This window comes from Vipera berus (assembly GCF_964194415.1).
Source record: "Vipera berus genome assembly, chromosome: 1".
Taxonomy (NCBI): Eukaryota; Metazoa; Chordata; class Lepidosauria; order Squamata; family Viperidae; genus Vipera; species Vipera berus.
This window is the reverse complement of record NC_138202.1, coordinates 225541270-225566457: the sequence shown is the minus strand read 5'-3', so window position 1 is coordinate 225566457 and position 25188 is coordinate 225541270. Positions and strand designations below refer to the sequence as shown.

General features: G+C 41.1%; 1 protein-coding gene across 2 annotated transcripts; it reads right to left on the bottom strand.

Annotated features, from left to right (window-relative positions):
* Window positions 1–459: 459 nt before the first annotated feature.
* KBTBD11 (kelch repeat and BTB domain containing 11) lies at window positions 460–25067 on the bottom strand. Of its 2 annotated transcripts, none has more exons than XM_081337639.1 (3): window positions 24823–25067; window positions 13656–13910; window positions 460–6712 (listed from the first exon to the last, which is right to left on the bottom strand). In XM_081337639.1, exons 2-3 carry the CDS (start codon window positions 13678–13680, stop codon window positions 4758–4760), a joined length of 1980 nt encoding a protein of 659 aa, XP_081193765.1. In that variant the 5' UTR covers window positions 13681–13910; window positions 24823–25067; the 3' UTR covers window positions 460–4757. The 2 variants fall into 2 exon arrangements, with proteins under 2 accessions (XP_081193765.1, XP_081193766.1); XM_081337640.1 differs by lacking the exon at window positions 24823–25067 and adding an exon at window positions 23279–23475.
* Window positions 25068–25188: the final 121 nt, after the last annotated feature.

The following is a 25188-nucleotide window of genomic DNA, read 5'->3' as shown; positions in this document are numbered from 1 at the left end:
CCGCCCGGAGTAGATCAGGCGGCTGAGGCAGAGCGAGGATGTTGGCCCCATTTAAAACGGCCAACGGCCCAGGCGGTGGGGCGGAGATGTCCCGGCACCCCTACAGCTGATTCGGGGCGGCAGCGGACGGCACATTGCCCATCTCAGCTGCCCAACTTCTGACCCCACCCCAGGGGTCTGTTGACATCCCTGGGGGGCTCCTGGGGGGACGCCTTACCACTGGGGGTTACGGAGCTCTCCCCAGCACGTCCGCCATCTTTGGAGCCGGCAAAAAAAAAAAATGCTTGTCACTGCTTGATTCTAAACTTGAGTATGCCGAGAAAATATAAGTAATAATCATCTAAGAAAATGCTCACTTTGAAGTTTTAAATTTCACATTCACCAGTTTTAATAGATATCTTGCCATATTTGTTTTTTAAAAAATAAACCTGTGCTTCTAAACATTTCACAACTGTGATACCAATTTTAAAAGTGATTTATTATTTTTAAAAAAACAGTGGATATAAATTAATATTTTGATTTTCACTCCTAATATGTCTCATTACAGGAATTACTGGCTTCCTTTGGAAACAATAAATTGTAAAGTTGGCATCTTGTAAAAAGTATTTCAATCAGATATTTCCTACAGGCCTTCTCTGAAATTAAATTATGTGCTTTAAATAGCTCCTTCCAGCTTCATGGTCAAATCTGTACCAAATTACCATAAGTAAAGATCTTAGAACTAACACTATTTATGCACTGTAGTTCCCCTCACCCCTCATCTTCATATGCTGAAATTATGTAAGATTCCCATCCCATCTCCCTGTTCTCTCCTTCCTACTATAAAACCTGGATTTTATAGAACTGGGTATGGCTATTCTGGAGAAAAGAAGGACTAGGAGTAGCAATGATCCAGTATTTGAGGGGCCGCCGCAAAGAAGAGAGGGTCAACCTATTTTCCAAACCAGAAGGCAAGAAAGGAAACAATGGATGGAAACCATGGAAGAAATGCCCACACGTTTAAATCAAGGAGAGAAGTAACCTAGAACTAAGGAGAAATTTCCTGACAATTAGAACAATTAACCATTGGAACAACTTGCCTCCAGATGGGTGCTCCATCACTGGAGACTTTTATTTTAAGGATGACGAGACAGCCATTTGTCTGAAATGGTATAGGTTCTCCCGCTTGAGCAGGGGATTGAATCAGAAGACCTCCAAGGTCCCTTCTAGCTCTATTCTGATTGACTGATAGATCTTCAGAATTATGCATAAACTTCCATCCACCCTTGAGCCTTGGGGACCGCAAAATAAGAATGTGAGAAGTACAGAAAGATTTCTCACACCTCTAATGTTCCACTGCACTGCAAGCGTGTTGGTGAAGGTCCCAGTGACTAGAAGATGAAGAATACCCAAAAAAAATTCGTATGTCAATACTGCAGGTGCAACACTCCAACCCTAAAATCATTTTTCCAGTTAATATGCTATATAAAATAGTCGATTTTGTAGGACACTCTATGACTAAAATAAATCCAATCTTTTAGCAAGCTTTCATTTGAGGGCTTAAGAGCTGGATAGCAAAGTTAATAGTTAAAAATTTAAAATGAGTATGTTTATATATTTAGCATGAGCCGAGAGGAAAAAAATAGTTCAAAACCACCCTCTATGGCTGAGCAACTCCATCTCCTTCTAGCCAAACTGCACCTGGGTAAAAATAAAGAGAGAAATGAGGCTCTTAAATCTGTTTTTCTAACTCAAGAAAGGTAGATTAAAATACAGATTTAAGAACTAAATTTTTCACTTTTTAGAAAATGGGATTAATCAGTTTCTGTGATACCATTTTGGAAACACAAAATGGTATCTACACAATAAAGTCCACAAAATTCCTTATCAATACTATAGATGGGAGAATGCACAGGGATTCCTAATCACAATGACCCCAACAGAGTGGTCCATGTTTAATGGCATTACAAGGCAAGCTCTGCTTGTATGTAACAGCACTTAAAAAATACCTAAGGAGTAGAGTTTGTAGTGCAACAATGCAACACATATTGTTACTTCCTTGTGGGGGGAGGGGGGGTTGCTCCCAAGCCAGCAAGATTTTTCCTCCAAGCTCTGGACTGCTTATGAACCAGAGGGGACTTTCAGAATCAGCTGTGGTTGGAGACAAACTCAGTCCTGTTAAGCAACAGCTGGATTTCATCCTTTGTATGTTGGATCTTAAAACCATGGAAGAGATACCGGCACATGTTTAATGGACCTGCTACATACTGGTCCCTTTTTGGTTTAGTATTAATAAATATCTTTTTTTTCCAAAGATTTATATACCATTAGAATTAATAGACCATTACAATATACCATTACAATTAATAGACCATTAGAAAGAAAAGTAAGATTCAAAGCTTTTAAAGGTAATGTTTAACCAATTATCCAAAATACGGAATTCAACAATGTATGAAAAACTGAATTTATCAGGCAAGGACTTCTGCAAAAATAAATGGTTTTCTTCCTGTGGAAAGACACTATCCAGCCAGTTTTAAACCTGGACTGAAGAAGCACACTTACTTAAATTTATCCTATACAGCTGGTCCTCGATTTACAACCAGTGACCCTTCAAAGTTACAATGGCACTTTAAAAAGTTATTTCTGACCATTTTTCACACTTATATCTGGCATGTATTTATGACGGTCGCAGTGTCCCAGTCACATGATCACCTTTGGAGACCTTCTAACAAGCAAAATCAATGGGGAAGCATGATTTACTTAACAACCATGTGACTGACTTAACAACTGCAGTGATTCACTTAACAACTGAGGTAGAAAGGTCGTAAAATGGGACAAAATTCACTTAACTGTCTTGCTTAGCAACAGAAATGTTAGGTTAAATTGTGGTAGTAAGTTGAGGACTGCCTGTATTGACATAACGTCAGATTTAATACCTCTTTGTGTAATCAAAGTTCAATTTAATAACTAAGTTATTTCCTTATGTGTGTGTGTGTTTATATAATTTTTGGGTTGTGTTGTGTTTTTTCTTTATTATAAAAAATAAAAACAGAATGTACTAGCTTATGACATGAATTGCTTGGTTCTGGTTTATCATGATATGTAAACCTAACCATTACAATCTGCACACCACTCTTAGTGTGATCTGTGAACCAACCAATACTTTATTTAAGTCCACTAACCATGATTAGTCAATTTGTGGCTCAACATGGCATGTGAGTCCAATCAATGATTGGATACGAAGTGTCAGCTGTTCTACTCATAATTTGAAAAATTCATTGTGGCAGGATTTTGGAAGGCAGCTGATAAAATTAAATAAAGATAAATTAACTGAAAATATTTCTGTTCCAAATGCTTACAAGTATGAAAGTTGATGCTTTCCTTTTCAAAACAGGCTGCTTAGTAAGCAATGACTCAACAAAGGATTTAAGAATAAAAAGCATATGACCTCTATATATAATGAACTTGACAAGTAAATTATTAACTAAAATAAAACCAGTCTCATTTACAATCCAGCAAACTACCAGTGTAAAATGGAAATCAGTTGGCTTAAAAAATATTCATTTTCTTATTTGAGTAACAGAAGAACAAATTCTTCTTAAAAGATTCTGGACAAAAAAGTGAAGTCTTTCAATACATTTCAAGTAAGCCACAGTTAGTTTACCTTGATGGATACTGATCTGCAGAAGATAGTAATAGTAATCTTATGCAAACAAAAATCTCCCTTAATGAAATTTCATCGATATGCTCATTCCTGACAATTTGTAAATATTTGAATATGCAAATTACAGTGCAAAACTATGTTTAAAAAACACAAATGTATGTTAAGACTAAAACTGATAATATATATTTCTGATTTTGTCTAAAACTGTTGCACATAAAAAAAAGCAAACCCAGAACAGAATAGATATACTGGTGCTTTTCCCCACCACTTTCCTTCTTTTTCCAACATATACAAATGGGAGAAATGTTATTTGTTTCAAACCTTACGTTTTGCTTCATGCACAATTGTTGCAACTTCCTGAGGTTGCACAATACCATGTCTTCACCAAAGATTCCATTAAACTTAAAAATGCAAACCAGAAAAGATTATGACGTGGATGATCGCCTGTTGCTTTTTCATACAAGAACTTTTTTTTGCCTATTAAACTTCCAAAATGGCCTACAGATCTCTTCCCACATTATATGCTTCTATTTCTCCAGTGGCTCCTTTCTTGCATTCAAGAGCAAGAAGACCAAGCAGACGATGCCTGGAAGAATCTCTTTTCAAAGATGTCTATGTACAAAGGGAACATTGCCATAACTGAAATTCTTTTTTTTAAAATGGGCTGTTTCCTGGTTTTTACCAAGATCCAACATACTTCTAGATTGGAAAGGAACACAGATAAATTTACAACAATTAAATCTGTTTTAGCAGCTTTTCACTGGCTGGTTGACATGAGTGCCAAGAGATGAATTCTTTCCTACGTGAATTGCAGTAAAGAAGCCTTTGAACAGCTAGCCAACACTTTTAGGTGGAACACAATATTTTTGACAATGGTCTCCTCTTTGCTCCTATAGCCTCAAAGGAGTTGTTACATACTGCTGCCTTTCCACCTCAGATTAGCTTCTGCTACTTCTTCTATTGCTTTTGGAGCCCAACCATCATCACCACCCAAGACTGGAGAGCTTGTGCCAGCCCTCATCCGTGCTTCAGTAAAAGCCCTACACTGTGTTGACATCGGAGATAAAGGGGACAAACTGCATGCTAAGCAGTAACCCAAACATCAGGTCAGCTCTCACAATGACAGAGGACTCTCTGGCTCCCCCATTTTCTCCTTCTCTGGGAGAATAAGCACAAACGGGAGGAGGAGACCTTTAGCATCGAAGGGAGCTTTGAGCAGTTCTGTGTCAAAGGTGCCTTTAAGTCCCCCGTCCGCTTCCACCTCGCCGTTCTGCGCCAAGTTGAAGCTCAGCATCCCAGTCCGGTTGACACAATAGACGGTGCTGCCCAACGCGGCACAGCGAAAGGGTTGAACCGGGCTGCCGGCGGGGCGGAAGGAGGAGCACTGACGCCAGTGCTTGGCCACCGTATTGTACTGGAAGACTTCCACTCCAGCCCCCTGCCCTTGCTCCCCACGACTGCTGCTCACGTCAAAACGGTAAATGAAGCTCTTGTAGGGCACCATGTCAGCCGAGCGGCGCCGGCTGCTGTTGTAAGGACACTCCTGCCACTCGTCCCGCTTGGGGTCGTACTTGAGGAGCCGGTAGAAGAGGGAGCCCCCAGACACGTAGATCTCCCCATTGCAGGTGGTCGCCTCGTGAGCCACGGCAAAAGCCCCCTTGGGCAAAGGGGCCACGGGGGTCCACCGGTCGGCCCGGGGGTCGTACTTCTCCACCGTGAAAAGGCATTCCCCACCCACCGCGTAGATATACCCGTCCAGGGCCAGGAGCTTCAGCTGAGAACGGGCCTGCCCCATGGGCTTCACCTGGCTCCAGGTGTCGGTTAAGGGGTTGTAGCAAAACACCTTGTCCGACAGCTTGGGCCGCTGGTCGCCGGGGCCGCCGGAGATGCCGCCGGCTAAGAAAAGGTAGTTATAGAGGACGCACATGGCGCAGCCCTTGGCGTTGGCCTCGTCGGGCAGGCGGGTGAGAACGCTCCACTCCTGGGCCGCCTCCCGGTAGCTGTAGAGCAGGGCGCCGCCGTCCTCTAGGGAGACCACCGAGGACGGGCTCTGCGGCCGGCTGCTCTCGCGGCTCTGCGGCCGGCTGCCCGCGCCGAGCCGCTCGAAGGCGTCGCTCACCTCGGCCACCAGCAGGCAGGCCTTGCCGGCCTCCAGGCGGCGCCTCAGGATGAGGTCCCGCTCGGCTCCGCTGAGGCGCCCGTAGACGGCGGGGTCGCGCAGCACCTGCAGGTAGTGGTCGCTCATGAAGCGGAAGGCGGCTTCGCGCAGCTCGGCCAGCCGCTGCTTCTTGGCCAGGCAGAGCAGCTGGTAGCAGTTGCCCAGGCTGAGCTGGGCCCGCATGGCCTCGGCGGCGCAGTGCAGGGCGCAGGGCATCTGGAGCACGCGGGCGCCGCTCACCACCTCGGCCAGGTTGTCGTGCCGCAGCTCGCCCATGCGCGCCGTGTAGACGTACTCCAGCAGCAGACGCAGCGCCCCGTAGCTCACCCCCTTGAGGCGCAGGATGTCCCGCGAGGAGCGCGCGCGGAAATAGTCGCTCTTGGCCGCCAGCACCGCCTTGTGAGCCCGGACCCGCCGCCCGGACACCTCGATCACCAAGTCCGGCGCCTGCGAAGGAAAAGGCTGGAAAGGCGGCTCGCCGAGCGGATCGGGAGCGCCCGAGGAGACCGGCGAGGGTCTGCCGCGGCTGCTGCTGCCGCCGCCTTCCTCCTCTTCCTCCGATTCGGGCGTGGCGTTGTTAATGTCCCACTGGTGCTTCACCACGCGGCGGCTGTTGCTGCTGCAGCTGCCGGACGAGGAGGAAGAAGGGGAGGCGGCGTCGAGCTCCGGATGCGGAGCCTGGTCATCGCCGCCGCCGCCACCGCTGCCGTCGCCGGACGAGCTGAAGCAGAGCGCTGAGCTGAAGCCGCAGGGCGCCTGCAGGGGAAGCTGCGCCTCCGGCCTTTCCTCGGAGGCCACGCTCGGTTCCATCGCCGGGGACCGCTCGCCGCTGCCCTCCGCAGCCTCTCCCTGCTGCGGCTGCTCCGTCTCCCCGCAGCGCTTCTTCGCCTCGCCGACGGTCCCGTTCTCACCTGGGGAGGGGACACAAGACAGGGCTGAGCGCTCTCTCGGCCCTCCCCCCCCCCGCCGCCGCCGCTCAGGAGAGCCCAGCTCCTGCCCTGTGCGCGCTCTAGTTCGCCGCCTGACAAGACCGGTCAGGAGGCGAGGATACCCTGAGGCTCCCTGCTGAACTTCTGAATTGCCAAGGGCACCCAACTCTTCCGGCTGTCCGGTGCCGCTCTTTGACCAGGCGGGGCTTCCCTGGGTGGCAGCGTGGAGATTAAAGTTCAGGCAAGTCTCTCCGTGCCAAGAGAGGCGGGCCTGAACGGTGCTGGGCCTCCCTCTCTCCCAGCTCCCTCCCTTTCCCCTCCTGATTTTCTGATATTTTCCTCACTCTTTCCTTTTATCCGTTTGCTCAGGTATCCAACCAAAAGGGCGGGGGGCGGGGGGGGGGGGAGAAGCATCAGTTTCTGCTAAGCAAACATTTGGCCTTAACCCAACTCTTTTCCCATGATTACATCTCCATAGCAAGCACCGCTCGTGCCAGGCCATGGTAAGTTTAACTCTGGCCTACAGCAGGGGGTCTCCAAACTTGTCAACTTTAAATAAGACTTGTGGACTTCAATTCCCAGAAATCCTCAGCTGGCTGAGGAATTCTGGGAGTGGAAGTCCACAAGTCTTAAAAAGTTGACAAGTTTAGAGCCCCCAGCTATACAGAAATGATGTAACTCTGACCTCTAGAGATGGTGCAAATCTAGGCAGTCTTCAAAGGGACATATAAATAGCTTTGTTGAATATTATATACTTAAAGGTAAAGGTAAACGTTCCCCCGCACATGCGTGCTAGTCGATTCCGACTCTGGGGGCCGGTGCTCATCTCCGTTTCAAAGCCGAAGAGCCAGCGCTTGTCCGAGGACGTCTCCGTGGTCATGTGGCCAGCATGACTAGATGCCAAAGGCGCACAGAACGCTGTTACCTTCCCACCGTAGTGGTCCCTATTTTTCTACTTGCATTTTTACGTGCTTTTGAACTGCTAGGTTGGCAGAAGCTGGGACGAGTAACAGGCGCTCACTCTGTTACGCGGCACTCGGGATTCGACCCGCCAAACTGCCGACCTTCTGATCGACAAGCTCAGCGTCCTAACCCACTGAGCCACCGCGTCCCTATTATATACTTAGGAAGTTTTAAATATTTTATTCAAAAAGGTTGTGTCATGCTTTTTTGTTTGATCAGTGACAAACCAGGTTTGTTCTGACTATATTTTTTCAGGCACTGGCTTTACTGTATTGCAAGCCTAGACAAAGGGTTAAAAGGAAAAAAAAATAGGACTAGTTTGCCAATTATAAATATACTTGGACCCTAGGCAGCTAAATTCATACACCTTGCCCTTTTTGGTACATACCTGTTGATCAATTTTTAAAAAAATATTAATATTACTTAAATATAAATATTAAATATTAAAAAGAATGAGGGAGTGAGAGAAGGTTGAATCTTGGCATCTTACTCTATAGTACTTAACATCTCAATGATCTAGAAGTCATAAAATTTTGGTTTTTGAAAAACAAAAGTTTAAAATACATCTGGAAAATTTAAGATCATATAACAACAGAAGTAGAGAATTTTAGTTACTTGGCATTGCATTGACAACAAAGGCTTGGCTAAGCTCTATTAAATTTTGGTGGCAAATCTATATTTTAAAAACAAGGAAGGATTGCTTCAAGAAATACCAAATGCATCCTTTGTAGATATGTGGTTTAAACAAGTTACTAAAAAAAACCCAGTCAATTAGCATTGATCCTGATTGTTTACTTTCCAGTGGTATTGTTTTGATATAATGAAGTCCAGAGCACTTCACTGTATCAAAACAAAGTTGATGGATAATTTAGTATAGGAATTAATGGCTAAAGCCTAAGTTTCATGCTTACACCTGTAATTTTTGGAATTAACTACAAATATATTTTTCAACTCTGTAAATATCTAAGTAGCTTATATGTAAGTAAATACAGAATAATCTTTTCAAATGTCACAAATTTGATGTGTTGCCATTAAATCTGCTATCTGGTAGATTTTTAAAAAATCCATCTCAAAAGATTTTGTCCCAGTAAGAAAATTGATCTTGTATTATATTTTATATTTTATTATATTGTGATTTTTAGAAAATCCTTCCGCAGAAAGTTATTTGGCCTATTTTAAAATCCAGGAAGAGATACTTCTGAGTATGGAAAAAATTTATTTACAGATAAAAATCCTAAAAGTAGGATTAGGATTTTTAACTATGGCTATAAAAACAATGTTTTTAATAACAAATCAATTAGGATTTAAGTGTATTATATAATATTTATTAAGTGTCTTATTTGTTAAACTGTTTTATCTAATATTAGGTTTAGATTATATTGGTAATTTGCTTTAAGGCCTTTTAGAGGTACATAAAATTGATTTTTTTTTAATTGATCAAAGAGGCAGTTTGGTCTAGTGGTGAAGGCACCAGGCTAGAGACCAGGAGATGGTGAGTTCTAATCCCATTTTAAGCATGAATGCCAGCTGGGTGATTTTGGGCCAGTCACTCTCTCAGTCCAACCCATCTCACAGGGTTGTTGTGGAAAAAACAGGAGGAGAAAGAAGTATTAAATATGTTCACTACTTTGAGTTATTTATCAAAATAATAAAGGTGGGATGAAAATAAACATAAATAAATAAACATCCTGTTGTGTAGAGGTAACTTCAGTTCACTATTCACTACTGAAGTATTCACTGGGTTGGCCAGAGGTGACATGACCCAACCCAATGAAACTATAGCATTCATTTTGTACATAAATGGGATTCTACAATATTTGTGCTAGGTTGCAGTGTGGTGTTCCCAAGGCTGGAAAAATACCCATGGGCAGACAGCCAGAATCTTCTACAACACTGCATATGCCTGCAAAAAAAGTGACTGATTTATTGAAGAAGACATGTTTTCTACATGCTGTTGAGCATCCCAAAGCACCTCTTCTGGAGATTTTGTACAGCTCTAGTAGTTTGTACAAAATCAGAAGCACACAAATTCTGTTTGATAGCTTGGTGAATGACAGGGTGCTATGAGTGTGTGCTTCTATGCTGAACCAAATCAACAATAGATGGATGGCCTTTTTAGCATGGTATTGTAAATGTATTTATTATTTCAATGCATTCCCCACCAAACTAAAACAATCAGTGCAGTTCAAATGATTTAGAAAAAGGAGGTCCTAACGCCTTTTATAAATGTGGAGAGAATGGGAGCTAAGAGCAACTTCTAAAAGATTTCCAAGGATCAATCGCAGTAATTTTTGAACATTAAACAGAGCAGCAAATCAATGATGAAATGTTTTCCAAAAAAGCCAAAGCATCAAATTTGGCATCTGATCTTGTACAGATTTTCAACTCTATGGTAACGTTTTATGCAATATTATAATGCTAAACACCTATCAACCTGGTATTATCCTTTTGCTAATACGTCTCTATTCAAACATGAATGGAAAGAAAAGTGGATTTATGGTGGCCAACAGCTGCAAGTGCTCTGCAAAGCTGATGTATAATCGAAGTATTCATTAAGTGAGACTGATTTAGATGGGTTTTAACATGTTTATACTTTGCAACAATCCTATTAGAGAAGTCTATATGCATATAAATAATCCGTTACAGTACCAAATGATTTATCACTGTGATTAATTTTGCAATTTATTTACTCATGATTCAGGATTTTTCTATTATTAATGAAAGTTGGATGTGTGGACAAGAAAGCCTTCTGGCAACAGATGGGCTGCATCTCATAAAAGTCTGGGAAGAATAGCTTGGCAAGACATCTTGATAAAGTCATTTGCAGGTCTTTAAACTAAAGCTGGAGGGAGAGGATGATCATTACTTAAAATCACACCCAAAATGAGACATGGACATTTTATGGCCCATAGGCCACATCCAGCCCTTCAACTGTCCCTTCTCTCGTCTGCAGGGTCGATAATGTCAGGGCAGGGCAGGGCAGAAGAGATGGGGCAGCAGGGCAGTGGGTGCGGCAGCGAGGGATGGCAGTGGTCCTCCACAAGAGTCCCAGTTTCTCATGTGGCCTCTTGGTTAAATTAATTGCCTATCCCTGCCCAAAACAAGATCCAAAACAGTAAACCTTACAACAGGAAAAGGATAAGAGGAAAGAAAGGGGTGCTCAAGAATACACCAAGAGATGCTGCACAGGAATTTAAGGAGGACATTATTAAGACTCAGATGCTTATAGAATTCACAGAGTGTGGGCAAAGAACAGGAAGAATTTAATCCTAGTATAGGATGACAGTGTAGGTATAACTGCAACTTGGTGGGACAGGTTCTATATCTACATGGAGGATGGTATGCAGTGGAGTACCAGAGTTTCAGTCACAGACCCAATAATTTTCAACGTCTTCACAAATTATTTAGATGATAGAATAGAAGGGATATTGATAAAATCTATGTCACAAAGCTGGGGAGAGGGATGCTAATACCCCAGAAGACAAGATTTGAAAGGATCTTGATAGACTTGAACTTTGGGTCCTATCCAATGAAATGTTGATTGATGAGAAATGTTAGGGTGTGTATTTAGACAGGAAAAACCAATGCACACATACAAGATAGATGTTACCTGGCTTAGCAATAGTACTTGAGACAAAGATCTGGTTATCTTGGTAGACACAAAAGATTAAGTATGAGTTAGCAAAGCAGCACAGGTGCCAGAAAAGCCAGTGCAGTTTTTTTACTGCATCTATAATATCAAGACAATAGAAAACAATATTTTGTGTTCCATTGGTCACAGCACACCTGGAATACTGCATCCAGTTACAGCCTCCACAATACAGAAAAGACACTGAGGAACTGGAAAGAGTGCAGAAAAGAGCAACAAAGATGGTAAAGTGCTAGGAGACTAAACCTTAAAAAAAGGACAAAAAAGGAGATTCAGGAAACTACAGACCTATCAGCCTGACATAAATACCTGGGAAGATTCTGGAAAAGATAATCAAGCAACGGGTCTGCAAACACCTAGAGGCAAACAAAGTCATAACCATGCCAGACCAATCTTATTGCATTCTTTGATAAAGTGACAAAATTAGTGGAACAGAGGAATTCTCTGGATACAATTTACTTGGACTTCAGTAAGGCATTTGAAAAAGTAAACCACAACCTACAACTTGATAAGATAGAAAAATGGGTTAGACAGCGTCATTACCCAGGTGGATTCGTAACTGGTGGCCATCCGCACTCAACATGTAGTCCTCTATGGAACTGTATCTACATGGAGGAAAGTATGCAGTGGGTCAGTTCCTAAGTATGCAGTACTCTTCAATATCTTCATCTTCAATGATTTGGATGAGGGGATGGATGGGGAACTCATAAAATTTGCAGATGACACCAAGTTGGCAGGAACAGCTAACACGGTGAAGATAGGCTCAAGATACAGAAGGATCTTGACAGACTTGAACATTGGGTCCTATCTAACAAAATTAAATTCAATGGTGAAAAAAGTAAACCTCTATATTTAGGCAAGAAAAACCAAATGCACAGGTTTAGTATAGGTGGTACCTGGCTCAATAGTAGCAACCGTGAAAGGGATCTAGGGGTCCTAGTGGACAATCACTTAAATATGAGCCAGCAGTGTGCTGCAGCTGCCAATAAAGCCAACACAGTCTAGGCTGCACTAACAGAGGGATAGAATCAAGATCACACAAAGTATTAATACCACTTTATAATTCCTTTGAAAGACCACTCTCTGAATATTGCATCCAGTTTTGGTCACTGTGATGTAAAAAAGATGTTGAGACTCTAAAAAAAGTGCAGAGAAGAGCAACAAAGATGATTAGGGGACTGAAAGCTAAAACATATAAAGAACAATTGTTTAAATTGGGTATGTCTAGTTTAATGAAAAGGGCTGGGGGTGACATGATAGCAGTGTTCCAATATCTCAGGGGTTGCCACAAAGATGAGGGAGTCAAGCTATTCTCCAAAGCACCTGAAGGCAGGACAAGAAACTGGATGGAAACTAATCAAGGAGAGAAGCAACCTAGAACTAAGTAAAAATGTCTTGACAGAACAATTAATCAGTGGAACAACCTGCCTCCAGAAGTTGTGAATGCTCCAACACTGGACGTTTTTAAGAAGAGAATGGACAAACATTTGTTTGAAATGGTATAGGGTTTCCTGCCTGAGCAGAGGGTTGGACTAGAAGACCTCCAAGGCCCCTTCCAATTCTGTTATTTTGTTCTGTTCTTGTGAAGAATGGTTGAAGGAACTTTGTATGTTTGGCCTAAAGAGGAGAAGGTTAACAGGAGACATGATAGCTGTTTTCCTACTTATGGAAAGAGATTGTGGATTTATTCTCCAGAGAACATGAAGACAGGACAAGAACCCATGGGTTCTTTAAAGTAAAGGATCTCAACTGCAAAAAAGTGATCCAATCAGTTCTTTACAATGGAAGATCCAAACTTGAGGAGGAATTTCCTGAGTATGAGAGCTATTAACTTGTGGGAACAGCCTACTCCTGAAGTTATGGGTGCTCCATCACTGGAAATTTTCAAGAAGAAACTGAACTATCATTTGTTTAAGATGATATGAGGACTGCTATACTGGGCAAGGAAGTGGGCAAGGAAGTGAGCAAGAAGACTCCCAGGGTCCCTTCAAACCCTATGATTTTAAGACCCTAATTAAATATTCCTCCTCGGGAAAAGTTCTAAAGATAAAAGACCTGTATTTCACCAAAGTAATAATAATAATTGTAAATATCATAGAAAAATAATTTAGTGAGACTTGGTAATAGCATATTTATGTAAAGGGATTTACATTGAGGTTAATCCCTCAAAAATCTATTCATACTTACTTCCCACTGTCTTTAACACAGCTTGCTCACTAATGTGCATACGTTGCTGTCTTTGGTCACTTAAATCTGTCAATCAACGGCAACTCAAGTGATAACTTATTTTATAGGTATTTTTGCTTATATTACCTGAATTTCTTGTGATGGATGGCATCCTTCGGATTCCTTCTTCAAAGTATTTGAGAATCTGATGTTTTTTTATTATGATGGTTGTATTTGAGTGTCAGTGGTATCAAATATAGGTCATTCCAAAATTGTTTCAGTGGAATAAATTAGCTGCAATGCTATACATTTTTTTCAGAACATTTTGTTGTGACTGCAAGACTTCATTCAGCTTCAACAAGGTCTTCCATTTCTTAGGAGGCCATTGGCTACTTTCACCACCTATACAATTAAGAAAGAAAGTTTCAATGATTGCTACTTTCCGAATGAAACAAGTACTGCCATACATGTTTTGTCTGGAGTAATTCCCACAAAAGAAGTTTTTATTATAGTTATATTCTTTTTAATAATGGGTTTTGAGTCCCATAAACTAAACACATTACTTTTTTTCTCCAGAGTTCTTTTGACCTGATGCAAGTCCCCAAATGGCAGTTCATTATCCTGTGTTTTTTTTTACTGGAATGAAAGAGATTACGTTTCTATCCACTAATTAGGAAAACCCATGTAGGTATAACACCATACAATTAATCTAGTGCAGGAAATTCCAGGGTGGGAATTTATGTTTTTACTCACATCAAAAGATTTATCCAGCCCATGTAATGTAATGAAGATGAAAAACATGTTCATTATGTAGTGTATCTGAAATGAAAATCACTTCCTGGATCTCAGCATAAAACTGCAAGACTCAACATACATAACAATCAAGTTACCTGACTTGCTAAAAGTAATCTGACAAAAGCAGTTTGGGAAAGGGTTCACCTCAACATATATTGCTGTTGATCAATCACTAAATCAAGTCCATTCTTGGCAAATCCATGGACCATAGCACACTAGCCCCCCCCTCCCCAAATTTGCCCAAATTCATGTTCATTATGTCAGCAACACTATCTAACCATCTCATCCTCTTGTCATGCCCTTTCTCCTTTTGCCTTCAGTTTTTCCCAACATCAGGGAATGTTTCCAATGAGTCCTCTCATTTCATTAAGTAACCAAAGTGTTTGAACTTCAGCTTTGTATCTTTCCTTCCAAAAAACATTGAGAAAAAGTAAGTAGTCAAGAAGCTTGCCCTAAATCAGGTTCAACACTAAGCAGTGTGTACATCAACATCTCCTTCTATATATAGCAGTACAGAACTTATAATTTCCAGCTAATAGTTATTTACAAAAAAACCCACCTAATCACATGATACAAGTCAGTTTTCCTTCATCAGCACAAATTTCACATTAAGCTAGTTTGGCAAATCAGCATTTTTTTTCAAAGATTTCCTTAATTTGACTTGGTAACCAGAAAGAAATTGTTTTAGTTCATAGAATAAGCAGTTCACATTGTGCAAGCTTATTTTTTAACTTTTAAAATGGAAAATGTTGTGAATAGGAAGAGGAAGGTACAGTGGATATGTTTGCCACCTGGAGTTATTTGTAAAAATAATACAGGCAGGATACAAACAAACAAACAAAATTACTAAAGACAAAACAACATTGTCCCTACATCATCAATGTGACCTTCAGGGCACCCATATGCCAAATGAAATTTCTCTTGGCCTTCACAAGTGACTTTATTAGATTTCTCAAATGCATGCATGCATACATAAATACCTTAGCATACTGAAAAATGAAGTGTTACCCTCAGATATTATTTTTATTGACAACATGCCTCTGATTATCACACAAGTCCCAAAGGCTTTTTCCCCCCAGAAATAAACTTGTTTTAATACTCAGCTGCATGTGGGATTACCAGGGAAATTGAGGAAATACAGATTATCTCTTCATATATATATATATATATATATATATATATATATATATATATATATATATATATATATATATATATATATATATATATATATATATATATATATATATATATATATATATATATATATATATATATATATATGTGTGTGTGTGTGTGTGTGTGTGTGTGTGTGTGTGTGTGTGTATGTGTATGTGTATGTATTTGTATATGTATATAGTGTATATATATAGTGTATATATATAGTGTATATATATAGTGTGTATATATAGTGTGTATATATATAGTGTATATATATATATATGTGTGTGTGTGTGTGTGTCTGTATACTGTATACTGTATACTGTATACATATATATACTGTATACATATATATGCTTAATTAGTTTTAATTGGGCTTTAGCTTATCGGGATATCTATTTATATATCTACTATACCTACCTACCTTTTTTTCTTTCAGATTGAAGGTGCTAGGGAAAAAACCACCACCTTTCAAATACTGCTGCTATGTTGCTATTTTATTTATAACCTATTCATTTATTAAGTTTAGATGCCACTCATCTCACTAGAACAATATAAAAACTTAATATAAAACAATAGGAACATTAGAAGATGCTTAAAGGATATTAAAATGCAGCCATGCAGCACAGAAACATTGTTGCAAATAATATCAACAATGTTTGATCCAAGGCTATTTGATGTATCTCAGATATAAATATTAGCCAAGCACAAGTTTTTTTTAAAAGTCTTGTATACATCACACTACTCTCCAAGTCAGAGTTAAAAACACAAGCCCACAAAATCTTGGATAGTTATCCCAGCCAGTAGAAAGTAGGCTAGAAGGTTGTCAGTTTCCTCTCCATTTCCCTTTTATTTTTTCCCCTGGAGAGATTTTTTTTTTAATTGTATAAGAGTGCAACTGGGATGAGTATCACTTCAGAGAAGCCATGCTCCTTGCCCATTTATAAATGTTCTTCATCTCTCTCTCTCTCTCTCTCTCTCTCTCTCTCTCTCTCTCTCTCTCTCTCTGTGTGTGTGTGTGTGTGTGTGTGTGAGAGAGAGAGAGAGAGAGAGAGGCCCTTATTTTGTAGAGCCTGTCTAGGATGTCAAATGGAACAGTTAACATTCCATAAAGTAGTTTACAAGACTCCAGGGATATCATGATTAACCCAAGAGGGTAATTAAACTAGATCTGTGTGGTGCTAAATCTAACCTCTGGGTTAATACCCTTGGTCAGTTAATTCAATTTTGGAGTTTATACGACTCACATATCCCATGGCTCAGTTAAGTGATACAAACAAGGCCATTATGTTAAAATTCATTTGAAGAGATCTCTAAAGCACTGGGAGCACATTTTAGAATTAATCATGTTACAGTTCTGATACTAACCCAAACATAAATGCTTAAGTATCTACCTGAAATAAGGTACTTTAAAGTACTAGCACCCCTAAAGTATCCCTAAACTCTGCTGAAGATGTTCCCAACCTGGTAACAAAACATTTGGAAACCAACCCACAAGCTCGGAGAATGAATATTCACCCTCATTTTACATCTGAGGTACAGATTTTTGCTACTATTGTGTTAGCATTTGACTACATTAGACCAAAAATATTTTCACTGAATCAGGATAAAATGAAAAATAGTTTTCTTTTAAAACAAAATATAGTCCTCTATCAAGGCAAGGATTTTTCAAACTTTGTGAAATATAGTATTTAAATATAGAAGGGGGTGTTAGTTTAATTCTGTAAAAAAATTCATCTTTACAGCAATTTTGCCTTAACAGAATTCAGCTTAGATTATATCTTTACAGCTATTCTCAAAGTACCTATTAAAACTTTCTCATGATCCATTACTAGTCATAGTATAGTCCCAGAGTGCTTAAAATAAGTACAATTACTTTAGCTAGTAAGGATATATTTTCTCTGACAATCTCTATAACCACAGCAGCAGCAATAAAAAAAGCTTCCAACCACACATTTCACTGATTAGGACCACACAAGCATAAGTACAATAATTTCTTTTAAAATATATCAAGAATGAGTTTACAGTGTAACTATAACATTAGCAATGGCTTCAGGACCTTAAAATGTTGAAATGGTACGTACAGATTTGAGATTAAGGTTGATTTATCAAAAACTGTATTTAGGGTACATTGGCCTCCTCAAACAATGCATTTGTAAGGATAGAAAAGAGTTTTATTTTTGCTGAAGATGTAAGAAATTTGAGGCTCACTGATCCACACAATATGGTCATGTGACCATTAAGTATCTTTTTGGCATTGTAAATTAAGGTATATTAGTAGGTTTATGGGAAAGTCTTTAAATATTAAAGGTGTTAATGTTCAATTAAATACCATTGCCACCCCTGCTTTATATGGAAAAAAATGATAATGAGTGGAAAAGTCATCAACTTCTGCAGTTCTTGAAAATGAACCAGGGATGGGGACAACCAGTTAGTGATTGTTTTAGATCCAATGCGCATTCAGCCATACTGCCCAAGGTTAAAACTGATGGGTCCAGCTGATTTGCTTCTATTGTTTGGGCACACCAAGATGGGGAACAGCAATAACACACCTTCTACAGCTATGCCCTTATTCCTAATGAACATGATGCCAAAATAGGTCTCTTCTCCAACTCTCACCACCACTCAGGTGATCATCTTATTGACCAGCCAATTGGTGAAACTTTTGTGAATGCAGTAAACCAGAGGGACCATACTAGTATCCTGGTTATGTTGCAATATTACCAAACCAAACCAATGTGAGGAGGCAGATTTTTTTACTGAGTTATACTAGAAAGCACATAAGGAGATTTTTATCAGGCACCCACTGTAAAATGAGAAAGAAGAAAGAATTAGGATTGAATGAGAATTCTAATTCTTTCTCTCCTTGGCATTTTTTTTAGTTTTTCAAAGAGAAAACATTAAAACGTTGTGGATTGTCTGGGACACTACACATCCTCTTCACAACTTGTTTTCCTTGTTACCTTCTGGGAGGAGGCTCCGTGGTATCCGGAGCAGAACATCCAGATTCAGTCACAGTTTTGTTCCATGCAGTATTAACCTTGTGAACTCTAAAGCTTCCTCCTTCCGTTATGTATTCAAGATGGACAGTGATTAATAGTTATATGTAAGGGTTTAGGTCTATACGTATGTTGTACATAGTATGTTTAAATGTGTGTTGTGTATGTGTACACTTTGAGAGCAAGCAACTAAATTTTATTTTTAACGTGTGCCATTGTGCCCACAGTAAAAAATGACAATAAAGGGTATCTTATCTTATCTTATCTCGCTTCAGCATTTCAGATTAAATGCCTATGCCTGCTCTTTGCTTCTAAGTAGAAATGCATAGAAGTATACTTCTTAATAAGCAACATCTTGGATCAGTGTTGACTACAAAAAAGCATACACAAAACCACAAGATAAAGAACTTGAGCAGCAATATGTCTATCAGGCAGAAGTAAGCAACAACAGCATTCACCCATATGACCTATACTGAAGAAGAGTCCAATTGCAGAATAACTCTGCAGAGTAAAAAATAAAATCCACCAGTTCAGTTCCAGCTAGAAGCAAAGTATTCTGTAATTTATTGGGGTGGATTCAAAAGGGAGTTACTGATGGGACAACAGAAAGAAGAGCTTAAATATGATTGCAGAAATTTACTCATCTGTCTTTGGTTGGAATTACTGTAGTTGGCTAATGACCCTGTCCTCCTCTTTTGCTCTCTGCTTATGTACACTAGCTTGCCAATCAGAATTTGTAGGGATGTTGTTTTCTCCTTGATTGAGATGTTATTTACTGCTTGATTGTTAAGTCTGGTGTTAATTTTGGTGTTAATCCCTGCTTATATGATGGCTAGTGAGGTGGTGGTTTGGTCTTTTTTTTCTAGCTTTTTTTATTGTCTCTTTGGAATAATGTGCCTGTTGTTGGCTGATTTGTCAGAATACCAGGCTTCCAGGAATTCCCTAGCATTTTTGAATTTAGCTTGGTCTTAGGCAGGGGAGTCAAACTCAATTTCACCGAGGGCCGCATCAGCATTGCGGTTGCCCTCAAGGGGCCGGGTGGGTGTGGCCAGGGTGGGTGTGGCCTACTGGTTGGGCGTGGCTAGAGTGCGTATGGCCTACTGGGTGGGCATGGCCAGCTCTACATCGTTCGCATCAAGGGTGCCTATGGGGGCCTGGGCAGGAGTGGGACAGATCTGAGGGTCTCTGGGCCAAGGCCAAGGCAGTGGGGGCCGTTCCCTCACTGTTTCCAGGATGGCTTCACGGGCCACATGAAACCACTTTGCGGGCCGGCCCCCGGGCCTTGTGTTTGACATGTCTGGTCTAAGGGGAAGGTGCTCAAAGGTACTCTAAGGTGCTCAAAGTTTCCCAGTTGAAACTACGTGTCCATGTGTTGTGAGGTTAATGCATTTACATTGAAACCTGTTAGATGGTGTTCATGGATGAGCTCTTCTACCTGCCTAGCCTACATAGTGACTGTTACAGTTCCTACACAATATATTATAGTCCTGTTTTGTTGTTATTGTTGTTTGTTTTGGAGCTAATGGAACTTCTAGTGTATTTAAGATTATTTTTTTGAGAGCTCTGGTTGTTTTTTTTTATTAATTAATCAAATTTATATGGCTGCCCATCTCACAGAAAGTGACTCTTGGCAGTGTGCAACAATCCAGTAAAATAGAAAATCAATAAGACAATCTTTAATTAAAACCATTATATAATATTGGAAAGAATTAAAAATTACAAAAGCAAAGTTAAAACAAAAAAAAGAATACAAGTAGTCCTTGATTTATAAACACAATTGAGCGCAAAATTTTTGTTGCTAAGTGAGACAGTTAAATGAATTTTGCTCCATTTTATGATCTTTCTTGCCACAGTTGTTAAGTGAATCACTGCAGTTCTTAAGTTAGCAACATGGTTGTTAAATTATTCTGGCTTTCTCATTGACTTTGCTTGTCAGAAGATCACAAAAAGTGATCACTTGAGCCCAGGTCACTGCAACCATCATAAGTATGAGCAGTGCTTTTTTTGTAAAAGAAAAAGGTGCCGGAACTCACACATGTCATACAACCCGCCTTGCCTACCCTACAAGTTTCCATCTGAGCGTTCTATGAGAAAAAAAGCCCTGAGTATGAGTCAATTGCCAAGTATCTGAATTTTGATCAGGTGACAATGGGATGTTGCAATGGTTATAATTGTGACAAATGGTCATAACTTACTTTTTTCACTGCCACTGTAATTTTGAAGAGTCACTAAATGAACTGTTGTAGCTCTAATAGATGCAGGGATGTTAATAATAAACAAGCTACTGCAGATGAGATTGTAATAGTCTTTTTTTCTGAGAGGTTTCTGATGTATGGCAGTGTTATTCTTTTCATAGCTTGCATTAGTTGTGCTGTATTGGGTTGAGTGGTTGGATAAATTTGCATAGGTATCGATTTTGTTGGAAGATGTTCTTTAAGGCGATCTGTTTTCCCCCCCGGTGTTCTGAGTGTCTACAGTACATTTATGCTCTTCTAAATAATGTTCTTACATAGCTCCTCTTGTAGGAGATTGGATTATTTAGTTTGATAATGGAGTTCCTGGTTAGCGTGAGTCATTTTTTGATAGACTTGTGTTTCTAATTTGCCGCTAATTTGCACAATGCAATTTTCAGCACTCTAGAAGTCCTGTCTACAAAGAGTCTTCTTTAGCTTTGCACTTTTAACTGCAGGACCAGAAGAGAGCACAGGAGATTATGGGACCGGGCAGGGAGCCATCTGTTCCCTGCCCCGGGTCCTTCAGGATGAAGTTGCTTATATTGTGCAGTCACTTGGCCTTTTCCAAGAGATCATGACATCATTTTCCATTAGTAAACCTCCCATGTTTTCCCAGTGCTTATCTCTTTCTATTCCATTAAAAAAAAACCTGGAATAGCTGCACGATGTATTTTGATTTCGTGTTGCTAGGATTGCTCCCTCTGGAGGCATTCCATGGTCAACATAATCAAACTCTCTGCATAGTCCTCGTGTGCTAATTTGGGGCAGGTGAGGACAGTAGATGGACCAACTTGATGCACCCCCAATCCCCTCGCCCAATCCATCCCAATAGTTTTGCATCCAAAGTAATTCTATGCTCAGAACAGGGCTGTTGACTTTAAGGAGTCTCCCCCTGATTAAGCAGGGCAATAACTGCAGCCTAAACATCGAACACAAGAACTCATTCTTTTGTTCAGAGTGAAAAAATGTGAATAGAACAATGGGAGTCTGAATTTGGCTTTAGTAATACCAGCTCATGTTAACACTGTCATCTGCAATCTGACACAGGCCTGCTCTTTACCACACTTTAGTATGACACAGGTAGTCCTTACGACCACAGTTAAGCCCCAAATTTCCATTTCTAGGACAGTTAAGTGACTTTTGCCCCATTTTACGACCTTTCTTGGCACAGCTGTTAAGTGGATCTCCAACTTACAGTTGTTAAGTTAGTAACATGGTTGTTAAATGAACCTGGGTTCCCCACGGGTTGCAAAAGGCGATCACAAGACCATGGGACTCTGCAACCATCATAAATATGAGTCAGTTGCCAAGCATCTGAATTTTGATCATGTGATCATGGTGGTGCTGCAGCAACGGTCTAAGTATGAAAAATGGTCACAAGTCACTTTTTTCAGTGACTTTGTAACTGCAAACAGTCATTAAATGAACTGTTGTAAACCAAGCACTACATGTACTCTTTGTTAACTATCAACCCACAATTATATAGTAATTTTCACTAGATCCTCGAGCTACAGCATGAAAAAACACATCATGAAATATTGTAATTAGGTGTGTGCAAATTACAGCATTTTGTTTCAAAAAGCTTCAAGCACAACATTTTGTGTAGAGTGTAAAATGGATCATTTTGAGGATCCTGAAAGTGTGTGCTCAAATCAGCCTCTCAGAGGAGATACGAAAGTAGCATCACCAAGAGGTTGGGTCAAATGTCCTCTTCTAATTTTGAGATTTTTTTTTCATACATAAAACCAGCATGGTAAGCCTAAAGTACCTATTTTGCTTCTTATTTTGCATATTTAAAAAAGCACAAACTAAATTTTTGAAGATAATACCTGTAAGGGCTCCAGGAGTAATAAAAATGTTTTCTAGGAGGTATATTGGAGATATGTTCTTTTCCCACCCCACTCCAAAATACATGAGTCTCTCAATTCCTTCTTGAAAATGAAAAATAATCTCCTGCCATTTGATTACAACCTATTTCTATCTTGCAAGTTTATTTTCCCCAGCTGTAAGTAAGAAGGTAGAAAGAAGCAGAGGGTTGCTAAATGAAATTCACTAGCCATCTTGATTAGGGTCATCTTGTAGTCATGCTAGGTTGGATCCAGACAACATTTCCTACATCAATTTATCTCCTGACAGTTCAGCTTGCCTTGGAAAGGACAGAACACAGCTAGTTCAAATGAAAGGTTAATGTGAAGCCAGAGACAAGGGGAAAAAAAGTCAAACTACAAAGTATGTTTGCTATCAGAAAGATTAGAGCTATTCCTGGTCTTGGTGAAAAAAGGAAGCAAAGTAACCTTGAAAGGGTTAGAGAATTTTCTGGATGTCTCCTTCAGCTCTTTAAGGAGAAAATATCTATAATCTGTTATGTGAAACAGCAACAAACTCATAGTACTGTACATGCTTTCTCAAGAAAAATAATCCCAGTGTGAAATTCTAAAGGAGAATTCTGCAGGGATCAGTTAGAGATGGGAACAGCAGTTCCCTAAAACAAGCATGTTTTAGAACTCTCCATTAGTTCAGAGATAACTTAATGCCTTTACAATGCAGTAAATGTATACTAGCGAACATCAGTTTTACCAACCTTTCTGAGTCTGGTGTCCTGGGTCCAGATGTGCTGCAATGATGAATCCCAAAATTCCTTTTTAAAATTCTAGGAGATGTGATCCTCAAAAATTTAACCAGCTATTGGTAAAGACTAAATTCAGCATCTTCAGCCAGTCATTTGCAGAAATTTATATACAGGTACTCACTGGAAGCTTAGAATCTTATTCTTGGGAGGGGGAAGAGAAGGAGAATCTCCTATATCAGTATGATTATATAATTATAAATTCTTCAGCTTGGCCAGATGGTAACCTATTTTTGTCAAACACCAATTCATCTTTTTTTTTTTGAAGGAGACTGAGATGCTAGGACTGACAGGTTATCCTAAAATTTAGAAAATAGGCATATTTGCTGTTGTTAATGAACCATTAAGATTTCATCTGTGTTTAAGGATTGTAATTGCTCTATGAGATGGAAGAATAGGTCTTAATTTGAAGGGCAGCTACATCTACATCTAAATCTACATCCTTCCAAGCCTATCTTTAGTTCCCCTAAATTCAATTGTACCCTTTGATGTCCAAAAATAACAGAATTCAAACTGGAAAGGAGAGATGGAGATTTTAAAACAGCTGTTTTCATCCAGTAACGTTCTGCATTTCTTAAGAATTGCTAAGCACCATGATTCAAGCAGGGGTGGTTGTCTAAGGCTTAGTGGTTTTGGGGGGGAAAGGCAAGGATGAAACCAATTGTTATTAAAAACCTCAAGACAAATCTGTATGACAGTATGTGCCTTTTCCACCAGGGAAGAGGCAAGTTGGCAGAAGAGGCATCAGTCTAACAGAGACCACAATGCAAAATCTAAAGGGAAATCAAAATGCAAGCAACCCAACGAATATGACAGGAAAGTTCTCTGCCTATTTGAAGGCTTTGGCCAGAAAGAGCCAGAGCCAGCGCAGTGGAGAAGAGGATGAATGCCCAGTGTGGGGGAGAGCATGCTCAGTGCAGCTATGGTCCTACTGTACAAATGGATTAATGGAAGTGGGTGGGGAAGCCAAAATCAGGGGGGATCTGGCTCCACAATCTCGATTAGGAAGAGATTTCCCTCGGTTATCCTGGCTGGCTCGCTCTCACCTACCCACCCACCCACTCGGCTTCCAGGCTGCAATTCTGAACGGTGCATTTTACCAGGGATGAAGCGAGGCAGCCGTCCCTCTGGAAGATCCAGTTCGTGCCAAGCGGCAGCCTCTCATCTTCCCCCCCCCTTCGCACCCCCAGTTAAGCAAGACCCTTCCAGCTAAAGGCCAGAATCAATCCAAATTAAATGGGAGCTGGGGAAAAGAGACCTGAACGAGCAAGTTCGCCCCCGCGCCGGGCAAAGCTGCAGAGCCTCCCGCTTGCTTGGCTTCGCTTCGCTTCAGGATCATCGCCGGGCCCTGCGGGAAGCTGCGTAAAAACGCAGCCTATTCTAAAAGCCCGGCACGCCAGACACGCAACCGCTCCCCTGACCGCCCGGTCGCCGCGGGAGAAGTTGCGGGGAGCGCCTCCGCTCGCCTTGAGGGAAGGTTCCCGAGCCGGTGGCCTCACCTCGGCCGGCCTGTCAGGCGGGCGCCCCGTCCACTCTCCCGACCGGCTGCAACCCGCGCAGTCAACGGCAAGCCGAGGCGACGCCGCCGCCGCCCCCTCCGCCGGAGCGCAAAAGCGCGCCGTTTCCGCCTTCAAGCCAGCCCGGGGAGCGAGGCGCCTGACCGCTCATGGCGACGCAGTGCTGCCGCCGCCGCCGCCGCCGCGTCGCAGGCCGCTGAGGGAAACCTCCCCGGTTTAGCGTTCAGCCGGCCGGCCCGCGTCCTCCTTTAGCTCGCCCGCTCGCATCCCCCGGAGAAATCCGCGGGCTGGTGGCTGCGCGCGCTCGTGCCCGTGTGAATGATGCAGGAGCGGGTGCCGGAGCGCGCG